A 12,766-nucleotide genomic window follows, 5' to 3' on the forward strand; every position below is an offset into this window, starting at 1 on the left:
GTACTGACCAGGGTCACGGAATAATGCAGGGCAAAAATGCCACCAAATGTATGAAAAATGCCCTAGATATTAAAAACATGAATGTAATGAAGCAATTATTATTATTATTTTTTTGTAAAACATTTGCAAATCTAGTAATGGATTTAACACAGATTATATAGTACAATCAAAAATAAAATGAAAAAAATACAATAAAATATGCTATATAAAAATATACTAGTTTAATATATAAAATACTTTTAGAACAGTGTTTGTTCAAATTAAAAATTCATTTGAATAAAATGATTGAAATGACGTGAAATGGACAACACTGTTTTTATCTGGTGAAAAAAAGCTCACCCAGGTTAAAGAAAGAAAGAAAATTAGTTCCAGTTAAACAAATACTGCTCCTTCATTATAAACACTGAGTACTGACACCAGTACTGACACACAAACTAAACAATCTTCACACATGGTTAAGTTTTCCTTTTTCATCAAGTCAAGGTCAAATTCTCCACTCTCCAGTTAGTTAAAAATGGGCCCAATTTAAATACAAGAAACATAACTACATAAAAATCATCATTAGTATTACAATTATTCTCATGAATGGGTATTCAGAGCGCTGCCAAGAGGCAGAAAGACATGACCGCATACGCTCGCCTGTCCTTGTGCAGCCTTGGGAGGAATGATGGCTAATTTTAGCCCAAAGCCATCTTTTCCACAGACAGGCAGAATGAAGTGAGTGAGCTGGGAATGATGTGATGAGAATGGACAGGGAACGTCCCCCAGTGAAGGTAGACTTCAGAGCGGCCAAGCTGTTCCCTCTGACAGCCTTCACTTTTGAGCTTCATTCTCACCTGCAAAGCTGTGATTGCTGGTGACTGGCTCTCATGAAGTACGTCATTAAATCTGAACTTGTGGCACGCCGGCGAGGAACTTACTTAGAATGTCGAAGCCGTTCAGCCTTCAGTAAGATTAAAATTAAAGTTGTCTACAATGCAACCTGCTCTCTGAAAGGTAATTTTAAGGTTTCTGATCGGACAAATCAAAATCTTGCCTGACGCACAGCTGAGCACTGTCAAACGATGTTTGTGCCGCTGTTAATTAACATGGTAAGCATGATAGAGGATAATCTAGGAGGCATCACGAGAGGGCACATGAGGCCTTTATAGTGTGCTGCACAACTTTCAAGAGCAGAGAGGACATCACGCTTTTACAGACCTGAAAATACCAATACTGAGTGGCTTACTCTACCCCCGGATGACAAACGCAAAGGCCCTTGATGCTTAATTAGGAGCGCTAAATTAGAATGACACAAATATGAGCCTACAGGGTTATGGCCCAATTTTAGGGTTCAGGTTTTGGCAGCTGCTTGTTTTGTCCCCTATGAGTGCTGTCAAGTAAGGCCAACCATGAGCAATGCGTGTCTATACAGAGACATGTCAAGATAATGTCATGTGCCTTTGTGTTTAATATACGAGAACATAAAACTTTCCTCAGATGCACTAAATGCTCCACCTGCCTAAACTGGTGTGTTCTAGAAAGCTGGCAGCATTAAAAGGTTATCTCAAAAAATGTATACGATCAGATAATGTGAGTCGCACAATTTTGAATACTAGAATGATCTTTTATAAATCAGATTTTTTAATTTTTTTGTTTTTTTTGTTTTTTGCCACAGTCCTCTTATAATTGTAGACAACTTATTTTGTTCCAGAAATGGTCATAATACATTTTTTTATAACTATCTCTATGACCCTTTGAATTATTTATTTATTTATTTTGCTGTTATGCCTTTAAATAGCAGCTGTCAATGCCCTGTTGCATGTGAAATGAGATACAGCCTCTGCTGAGTGGGCTGTTGCCAGTGCTCCATTCTTCAATGAAAGCTGCTTAGTATTGAGGAGATTATAATAAAATTTAAAATTATTAAAACTATTAAAATGAAAATAAATGAATTAGTAAGGATTATTTTGGTAATCGAGTAATCAGTCGATTATTCTGACGATTAATCGAGTAATTATAATGTTTTTTTTTGTAGTAATAAAAATAGACCTTACAAAACAACAGCCTTTAAAATTACTTATAACACATATATAATAGCAATGAGGCAATAATAATTAGTTTAAAATAAATCATATGGTTTTATACATAATGTATTTTAAACAAGCTAATGTATTATAATTGTTGTATTACAACAAATGCCTGCAGAGGGTGCCAACAGCCCGATGATTGTTTTACACTTTACTGCGCGACCTAATCCTTGTTTAATATTGACTAAACAACATTTAATTCAGGGGTCTCCAACCTTATTTCATTCGGGAGCTACTTTTTTAAAAATGAAAGTGGCTGAGAGCTACCCATATTACACGATACTTAAATCTCTTAAATAATGCATCGATCCAAACTGTTATACACGGCATTGTTAAAATGTGCTGGAAATACAAAAAAAAAGTACTGATACACACACTGTAATCATTTACCAAGTTTTATGACAAAAGCCAAAAAAAATTACCAGCACTATGCACGTTTTGTTTGCATAAACAGTGAAATGAAAACATTACAAAAGCCGGATTTTAAACTAACAAAATCTTTATTTATTTATTTTTATAAAAAGGATGAGTCAGAATGATAAATTAAATTTTATCTGCTCCATACACAGTCCTACATAAGCTAATGTGCATTCTAAAAATCTCAACACTTCTGATAACAATTAAGGTAGCCTATTTTCCATCGACCGGTTAAGATTTACAACAAAAATTTGGTCCGATTCTCGCATTGGTCTGAACAAAAATATGGCAGGCAGGCTAAATGAATTTGTAAATCCACAGTTTGATGGCAGATGGTGCTTATGAACTGTAGAACAGAGCTGTTTCCAAGGTAACCTCTGTAAACAAAGCTGCGCTGGGCTTCTAAACACTGCTTTATTACGCATTACATGGAGGGAAGATGGAAAGCAAATGCCATCGAAACCTTTCTGAAGAGAGTCGGTTTCCTATTATGCATTCATACAAATATTTCAATCATACAGTACATTCTTTCATACACTCTAAAAAAATGCTGGGTTAAATATATGGGTAGCGCTGGGTTATATTTAATCCAGCATTTTTTAGAGTGTATAATTTCCCTCAGCAGTCTGCCTTCAGTAATGTTTTCACACAAAGCGAAACTTTTCTTTGCGTGTTGCGTCTCTAAACTTTGATTAAAGCTGTGCAGTATTTACTGTGATTCAAATCACGATAATCAAATATGGGTCTAAATTATTTTAAAAAATGACAATTAAAATATGAAACGGGATAATTAAAATAACCTCATGGCCGATATGTCAAGTATGTCTTGGCGAGCTACTTCCAATTAGGCCACGAGCTACTGGTAGGTAGCGAGCGACGTGTTGGAGACCCCTGATTTAATTCAAATTCCCACTTAATCTTAAATATTTGGCCATTTCTTAAAGACAGAAATGCTACAGCCACTGTAATTTCTTGAATATGTGGATATCAAAACGTGTAAACTCGAGATGGTCCTCACTGCAGAACACAAGATCCAGGGGGCGTGGTTGGATCCAGATCCAACTCCTCCCACCTTACATATACCTAAACCTACCCGTCTCCACCCACTGATCCCTAAACCCACCCATTTCCACCCCTAAACCTACCCATCTCCACCCCTTAACTTACCAATCTCCACCCCCTAGATGTGGATCCAACCACGCCCCCTGGATCTTGTGTTCTGCAGTGAGGGGCTACTGGTAAACTCAGAGCGAGGGTTTAAACTTTTGTTTTGAAATTGAGATGAACAGTTAGCATATTGAGAAAGATATTGATGTATTCTCCTGTGTTTGCATAGGTTTATAAATTATTTACCTTACAAATCTGATGAAATGGCGAACGTTGTGTTCCCAGATAAACGTTATAATAAACCCAAACTCACAACAATATGCAGAGATGGAGTTTGAGACGCTCCACACATGTAAATGATAACAGTTTGTGTGGAGCAGCATTTATTTACTGTGAATGGAGCCGCTCTGACACACATGTACACAGCCTACACTCATGTAAATAATTAAAACGCATATATTAAACCTGCATTGCATATATTTATTTAACTGAATCGTAGCGTTTGTGAATTCACAATAGCATTATTCTTTGTTTTTAAATGGGTCTAATATATCATGCAGTCTTGGAAAATGGTTTAATCTTGCGTTTCATGGATTCTCATCCGTGGAAAGCGCCACTTCCGGTATTTTGGCGGTTACTCGGCATGTCCAAAATCCAATCGAGGATGTTTTTTAAATCGATTACTCGAATTGAATCAGGAATCGTGACAGCCCTCAAATTTATTTTAGCCACTTTTTCCTAACTTTGTAAATATGTGCAGAGCAGCTGGTGTCGCACACAGACAGGAACAGCAAATGTTTGATGAACTTTCCCAAATTTTACACCACGTCAGTTCTTCTAGCCATAGAAATAACAGAATCTATACAAATCCCTAAACATGACTGGGTAAGCCTAGTTTCTGAACATCGAATCTAGCTGATATCAAAATGTTGTAAAGTTTTTGCATTGAATTTCAATACATGGTCTTTTTGGACTGGGGAGTGGATTTTTCACAGTAGCTACAATTTAATAGTGCACTGAACTCTATTATTCAAAAAGACCAAACTGATTTATATGACCATTTTAAATAAAACCAGAGAGATTAATAGAGGTTACCATAGAGAGTGACTTTTAAGTTACTGAAATAGCTATAATTCAGGCAGATGGGCTCAAGGTCTGTATCTTCATTGTCTTCTTGTCGCAGGATAATTTTGGAAAAATGCTTTATTCGTTAAGGAAAGCGCTGAATTATTTTAGAGCTCTACTCCCATGCTTGCCAAATCTAATTGAAATCATTGAGCTATAATTTGTCCTTTTCTGGCCACCTTCATCAGGCTCCAAATGAGCCCTTGTCCGCCTCTCACAAAGACAATAAAGATATAAAGATGCAAATATATTCAAATGTGCTTACAGAAAGAATAAACTAGATTTCTCACAAAATAGCTAAAGAACCCACCTCATTTATGATGATCCAGTGACAGTCAAAAGCCACAAGATTTGTTTCCACCACCTAGAGAGAAAGAAAGAAACATTTAGCCAATTAGAAACTGAATAGTTTGGAAGGGAGTAAAAGTTGAACTGTCCCTTCAAATCATGTGATTAATTTATTATAAAAAGCAATGACAGCTGCAGGGTTTCTGCTGAACTAAATGATTGCTCATCAAAGGTTTAATAGTGGACAAGTCGAAGGTTTATGAAATTTGATATCTATAACAGAGGCATTTAAGTATCCAAACAGTATTAGAGCCAGTAAATATATGTTGTAAACTCTATCTGTCTCCATATGTATCTTAAACTACACACTGTTCCTCCCATTGTGTCCCATCTTTGGTTCTCTCTCTTCACACAAACACGACACAAAAACATAGTTACCCTTCACCAATGTTTCTCCTGCCCATTGTACCAGCACTGCATTTCATTAACCATAATTGTGTAGGTGACTAAATGTGGGTGTCATAAAACATTTTGGTCATAAACAAAAGGAACACCTGGAGAATCTGACGGCTGAAGCAGCGCTAATAGTGTTTTAATCTTCCACAATCAGCTAATAAAACTTTATAATTACAAAAGAGACAAGAGGCATAAAATTTTCCATCAACTGGTACAAGATGGCAGTACTTGACAAACAGAGCTCAGCGGGCTTTATGCCGGGGGGTCTTCATCACTTATTGTTAAGTAGGAGAGACTGGGGAGTGTTGTAACATTTTGCCCTTTTGTTGTTATTATTATTTTTAATATAAAATTACCATATTTATCTGCAACAAATTAATTAAGAATATGTTAATTAGTGTCAAGTGCAAGCGTGGGTGGTAACCCAAAATAATTAATTGTAATAATAAATTTACTTTTTAAAGGATAAAAACTAAGCCATTCCTAATCACCACCATTGATCCCATTTAATTTCTAAATATTTAATTCAAAATGATTGCAAAACTGCTAATTTAATAGACAGATGTGTTAGTTTTACATTTTTCATAATACAGACAGTCAGAGAAATGACAGACAGAAAGACAGAGAGACAGATGATAGATAGATAGATAGATAGATAGATAGATTTTATGCAACTTTTACTGTCACCTCTGCCTACAGCCAATTTCTAATTGAATTAAACTGGAAGTGGTACAGCACTCTCCAGTCTCATCTGTACTAAATGCCATATGTAATCATTAGCTCAGTAAGTGATGGTGAAGTTTCCTTTGAAAATGCTAAGATCAGCTTGATATGTTAGCAAGATCGAGAAAAAAAAAGTACATCACAACCTCTTGACACCGAAACAGGAGTAGACATAAAGTGGCCACTGTTATTAATTACATGGTCCAATCATTTTGATGTCTAAGGCTTTGTGAGGTCATTAAAGTGGCTCATGAAAAGTGTGCGTGGCTCAAAGCAGTTGTGTATATACAGTCAAAGTTTCGAAGCAGATGGCTGAGCTTAATTAAAGCATTGGCTTAACATCTACTAGACCAAGATGAACCTCTAAGGCTTGTCTTAATGCCAAGAAAAAGTTCAAGGTTGTTACAGAGTGTGCTTGACCTGAACAAATATGCCTCTATATTAGACATGGTAAAAGGCTAAATATTTGAGTGGCTGCATCCATGCAGTTTTTTTCTGTTAAATATGCAATTAAAGTTGATGGTGAGAGGTATGCTGTCCATTGCCAAAGAGGAAGGTATTGATTCTGGCAGTGAGCTGAAAGTTTGCACAGACGAGATTGAGATGCTCACACAGAAATCTAGGAAAATCCTCAAGCAAAAGATCTGTCCAAGTTAAACAGAGCCATCCCCTGGGCAGAATCAGGCTCAGGAAATTAGCAAACAGACCTACATGTCTGATGTTCCTTAAAGGCATAGTTCACCATTTCGACTCCCTCATGTCATTACAAACCTGCATACCTTACTTTCTTTCTTCTATTAAACACAAAAAACCTTAAAGAATGTACTGTGAATGGAAAATGGACTGCCAAGATCCAAAATAACCATATAAACAGTATAAAAGTACCATAATAACATCATAAAAGTAGTCCATCCAACTCATCCAAGCACTATATTCCAAAGTATTCTGAAGCCATTTTATAGCTTAATGTGAGGAACAAGTCCAAAGCTCCAAAGTTCAGTCTTTATTCACACTCTATATTGCACAATTAGGCTATTTTGTGTCAGTTTTGATATCACTGACTTCATGAAAATGAAACAACGAGAACCAATGGGGTTTGGTATCAAAAGCATCCAATTATATTCTGTGTTCATACAGCTTCTACAACTTTAAATGGGAAGATTATAATTGAATATCATTGGAATCCAAGGATTCTGGAATTCCATGAGGATTTCAAGTTGGTCATGTGAATTTGCCGCACTGACCAACAGAAATCCGTTCATTTGAAAGCGACTTCTGAGCTGCACTTCATATATCACTACACTATTGACAACAGACAACGGGCTTTAGATATTTTGTGACACTCCTTCACACAAAGCTGTTGTATCAGAACACTTGGAATACAGTGCACGACTTCTTCTACAATACATTACTGATTTTTGATACTTTTTTGAGAATTGGACACTTTCACAGACACCCCATTCATTTTTATTATATGGACAGCGTGGTAAGGATATTCTTCAAAAATCACCTTATGTGTCTCCTAAAAAAAGAGCCAGACATGATCAAATAATGACAAAACATACATTTTTGAAGCAAAGCCAAAAAAGAAGCATAATTGGTCATTTCAGTGACAAAACTTTTAAAATGACTGTCTAATTATGAATATCTGGGAATCTGGTCTGACTTGCTGTTGAGCTGCAATGACAACCCTGAATGACAGTGGGTTGACGTAAAGTCTTATGCCTGCGAGATCAAAGCCCGTAATCACTCAGAGACGCCCACTCTTCCGAAGTGCTCTCAGCTTTAAATCTATAGAGAATTAGGAGGCCATGTGAATTTACATCCAGATTGTAGTTTTGAGTTCCCCATTGAGAGAGTACTATCACCTCAGTACTAGAGGTCTCCACCTGCATTAATGTGAAAACCCAGCGAAGAATAAGCAGCTACTGTTAACCACAATCACACATCTCTTTCATTTCCTTCCTATTATTCCTTTTCTTTGCTTTCTAATGAGCCAGAGTGGTTGCGGCATGCGTTTAACAATTCACAAATTAGAAAAAAAAAAACACCTCTTCAAAGAGACACATTCAAGTTCTATCCACTTTCAAATACAAGCAGTTGTTTAAATCATACGGTGAAAGCAATGTCCTTCAACCAGGTGCTTTCACAGAATGATGATTATTGTTATTATCTCATATTTTCCACCTGACTGAGCCCTGGACGTGGAAGGTGAGATGGCGTGTATTCATTAAAGAGAGCCAAAGGGAGAGATGACCAGAATTAGACGTGAACTTTGACATCCACCAACCGCACAAAGATACCTCCGCACCACCTCTTTTTACCTCGCAAGTGACCCAACGAATCCAAATGAAAACTTAAAACTTTGCCAAGAAGTTTTAGCTTCTATGTTGAGACAGAATATTTTAAACTTCATATTCATCTTATAAATGTATTTGCAGGGAAAATGGATTAACTGATTCATAATTATGCCAAATGTAATGTAAATGTAATGATTAAAAACACCTCTAACATCTTGTTAAATGAAATCTAGATTAAATATTTATCATTTAAAGGGGTCATATGATGTTGCTAAAAAGAACATTATTTTGTGTATTTGGTGTAATGAAATGTGTTTATGTGGTTTAAGGTTCAAAAAACACATTATTTTCTACATACTGTACATTATTGTTTCTCCTCGATTTTTACAATTCTCATCGTTCTGAAAAGCGAGGTGTGCTCTGATTGGCCAGCTATCCAGTGCGTTGTGATTGGCCGAATACCTCAAGCGTGAGACGGAAATGTTACGCCCCTTGGCGTTTTAGGAGGGCGTGGACCAGTCTTAACTTTTATAAAGAATATTTATTTGGGTTTGAGACTTTAGTCTTTGCAACTTTAGGGATCTTACCAATTCACGAACAGCTTGTAACACTCCGAAGAAAAAGGAAAACCTGAAATCGCATCATATGACCCCTTTAACACAGTTTTCAACAAAGGGGATCCTTAACCTGTCTACTTACAGTATACCATTTAGCATATTTGTTAAAAAAAAGGCACTATTTGTGTACTACAGTTTATGGTTTATTCTTAAACAGTTTACAGTGTGCCAATGCCATACGATTTATTATTATTATTATGAAAGAAAACTTTTATTTAGGAAGGATGCATTAAACATATAAATATTACAAAAGACATCTAAATATTACAAAAGATTTATATTCAAATAATTGCTGCTCTTCTGAATTTTCTATTCATCAAAGAATCCTGACAAATGTATCAACTAAAATATTGATAATATTGTTTGTTGAGCATCAAATCAGCATATTACAATGATTTCTGAGAATCATGTGACACTAAAAAAAAATCAGCTTTGCCATCACAGGAATAAATGTACATATATAAAATATATTAAAATTAATGTTTTTACAATACTTTTTTTTTTACAATACAAAAAATATTTCACAATACTACTGTTTTAGCTGTAGTTTTGATTAACTTAAATGCAGCCTTGAAGTACAAAAGACTTCTTTCAAAAATGTTACTGACCCCAAAATAATTTTTAGAATATTTAACTGTTTTTACCGGACAAGAAGACAAAAATAAAAATGATTTTCATTCAAATGACCCATTTTAAACTTTGGAATATCTATTAATGATTCAATGTAATGAACTCTTACATAAAAAATGGAATCTCATTGTAACAGCTTAATAACTGCAAAACAAGACTTTTGCTTCCTGTGCATTTATCATTTAGCATAGGCTATTATTATGGATTATGAGATTACTATGAGCTGTGAAAAAATGCCATTTTTGCTCTTGGCAAAGTTGACAATACAAGATCTCATAGACAAAACAGTCTGTGCTACTAACCACGAACGCCATATGTGACAGCAAAAGAGATCCGGTAGCTTTCTGCGCTGATTAATTCCTCAGATGGCACATTATTCTTCATAGTGAATTCCAGCATGTTATGTACTTAGCTCACACTTGCTCGAGCATGAGCACTTTAAATACATCAAAACTGTTATGTGTCACAATTGCCATTTTGCTTTAAAGTCAGCCAGCCTCACTGTGAGCTGCGGCTTTAATCATGTATAATTCCTCCACTGTGGGGAGTCTGTCAGGAGGGTGGCCCATCTCACTGCTGTAGTGTGACTTTTTACAACACACACCGCCACTGACACACACTTATCATGCCATCATCTCTGAGGGTGCAGCACTGTGATGAACGCACACGGCAACACACAAATAGGCACATACAGAAACACTCAAACTTGTTCACGCTTCGTAATTATGCCACTTGTGTCTCTGATAACATAGGGACAGTCTAAATTGAATGTGGGTATGCTGTGAAATCATAATCACATAATCATGGAGAAAAGAAAAAAAAAAGAAATACAAAACAAGCCAAGCTTTAAACGGCTATAGTCATGACACAAGGTTTCAAAACACACTTTATGGAATCTCATTGGATATCATCAGAATCATATTAAAGTCTTTATAAAGTCAACACAAAATCAAAATGGACCCCGTTTACTTTCTTAATGCACATTAAGGTCTTAATGTGAACGATTCATTGGTGCATGTTATTCCAAAGACAAAAAAAATGCATAATCTTCACTCAAAATGTAATAACTTGCTCTTCTTTTTCTGAATAATGATCAGCCATAGCCAAATAGCTATTTAGCCATCATTATAGCAAACTTACTGTACATTTGATCTGGCTCCATTCCTGACAGTTTTTTTCTTTGAATAAAGTTTTACTTGGCAAATACATTATATTACAGGAGAAAAAGGTGGTTTGAAATCTAATTAAAATCTGATTTTTGATCATGCCTCTTGGTCTGAGTGAAGAAATCAGTTTTTTTTACTGAATTTTTTTTTTCTGATTTCACTGCCCTCATTCAAAATATATATTTAAAAACCCATTAGAAATAAATGGCAAAACATCTATTCAAACATTTATTCTATATACAAAGTCTGAACCACATAGATTTGAATGAAAGTGACTGCGGTCTCAACACAAAATAAATCTGATCTGACCACATATACTGTAACTTGCAGAAACTAAACTAAACTAAACTAAAATAATAGACTTAGTGACATTAGCTTCCGCAAAGGCTTTAATTGGGTGGGTGGAACTATTTGTTTGTCCAAACAGCAGAAGACAGGGAAACCTGTTTGAACTTCAGTTTGGTACTACTAATGCAATTCATATCAGGATAATTTATATAACACAAACAGAGCAAAGTATGTTCTTATAAGGAAACAGGTCAGAAGCCTCTCATTTGCGAGGACAATGGCTTTATCCTTCTCGCATCCCCCCTTAAGCTTAATTACCCTGAACTGCCTGTATAATTCCGCCCTGATCTCATTGTAAATATGCTGCTGATTTACTGTAGCTATAAACCGGCGCTCTGGCCTCAAGGGCGAGCCAGAGCAAACACATGACAAGCGTCAGGGTGTCACGACAAAGAGCAATCTTTCAGAGCTATTGATCACTTGTGTTTTAATAGATTAATACAGTATAATCAAGCTTCTGCACTCTTGTCAAATCAGCTGAAACAGCAAGCCTGTCTTTCCTGACTCTTGCTTAGTTTAAGTGACAGGATTTCCCATATTCCTTTGCCCGAGCAGTCATTTTTGCAGCTCCTAACATGAAATAATTATAATGTAGTCAAATAATTGCCTCGCAGGCTCATGTGTTGACAGCAGAGGCAAGAAGCTGTAAGTCATGGAAACATGGAAGTCATTTCTCTCCATTACCATGTTTGATCCACACTAAGCAAAATGTGGAACAAGTACGACGGCAGTAGATAAATACAAATTTTTCATTTTATTTTTACTCTGAACACCCACATTGAATTTATGAAAAGGTCAGAGCTAGTTACTTTTTATTTAAATCAGGGCATGTCCTCAAACAAGTATGACAGCTTTTTAGTATAATAATTATTACATAAAATGACATTCACACATACATACACGCTTACATGCATACTGTACATGCATGCATAAATGTCTGAGAATAATCTTCTAACAGGATGAGATTGAAAGAAAAAACAATTTTAAGATTGTTGATATATTTTGAGCAAGTTGATATAATTCGAGAATAGTCAAAATTCCAACATTCCAACATGGTATTATGAGACTAAACCTGCAATGAGACTAAAAGAGTTATGAGACTAAAAGTAACCTAAAAATGAAATACATAAAAGTAAAATAATAATGCAAAAATATACATAAAAGCAACTTTAAAAATGGGACATACTGTACTTCTAAAATATTTTTCATGTTAAAGGTTTTAGAAGAATGTCTTATTGGATGCTAGTTTCCTTGCAAATTTATTCCTATAATCTCATAATGCTACTTTATTTTTTAGAACTTTTGATTCATTCTCAAAATATTACTATTTTATTTTTGCAATGGCTTTATTTTTAAAACTGTATGATTTTGTTCTCGTAAAAGGTCTAGAATATAACTATTATTCTCATTCATGTGTATAAACAAATGAATAAATTAAATAATTTTTTCACTTTTTTAATTTAACTAATATGCAGTTGTAAACAAAAAGTTGACTTACAAGTAACCTTTTCTTTATTGGA

At 35.3% G+C, this 12,766-nt stretch overlaps 1 protein-coding gene across 2 annotated transcripts in view; it reads right to left on the reverse strand.

The window, feature by feature from the left end:
- LOC107751431 (glutamate receptor ionotropic, delta-2) overlaps positions 1-12,766 on the reverse strand; it is a 422,702-nt gene that overhangs the window by 164,644 nt on the left and 245,292 nt on the right. For both annotated transcript variants that reach the window (XM_016567160.1, XM_016567161.1), the window contains exon 5: positions 5,029-5,082. In XM_016567160.1, the coding sequence (XP_016422646.1) occupies positions 5,029-5,082 (54 nt within the window). The remainder of the gene's footprint in view (positions 1-5,028; positions 5,083-12,766) is intronic.

This window comes from Sinocyclocheilus rhinocerous, unplaced genomic scaffold (assembly GCF_001515625.1).
Source record: "Sinocyclocheilus rhinocerous isolate Xijiao unplaced genomic scaffold, SAMN03320098_v1.1 scaffold1654, whole genome shotgun sequence".
Taxonomy (NCBI): Eukaryota; Metazoa; Chordata; class Actinopteri; order Cypriniformes; family Cyprinidae; genus Sinocyclocheilus; species Sinocyclocheilus rhinocerous.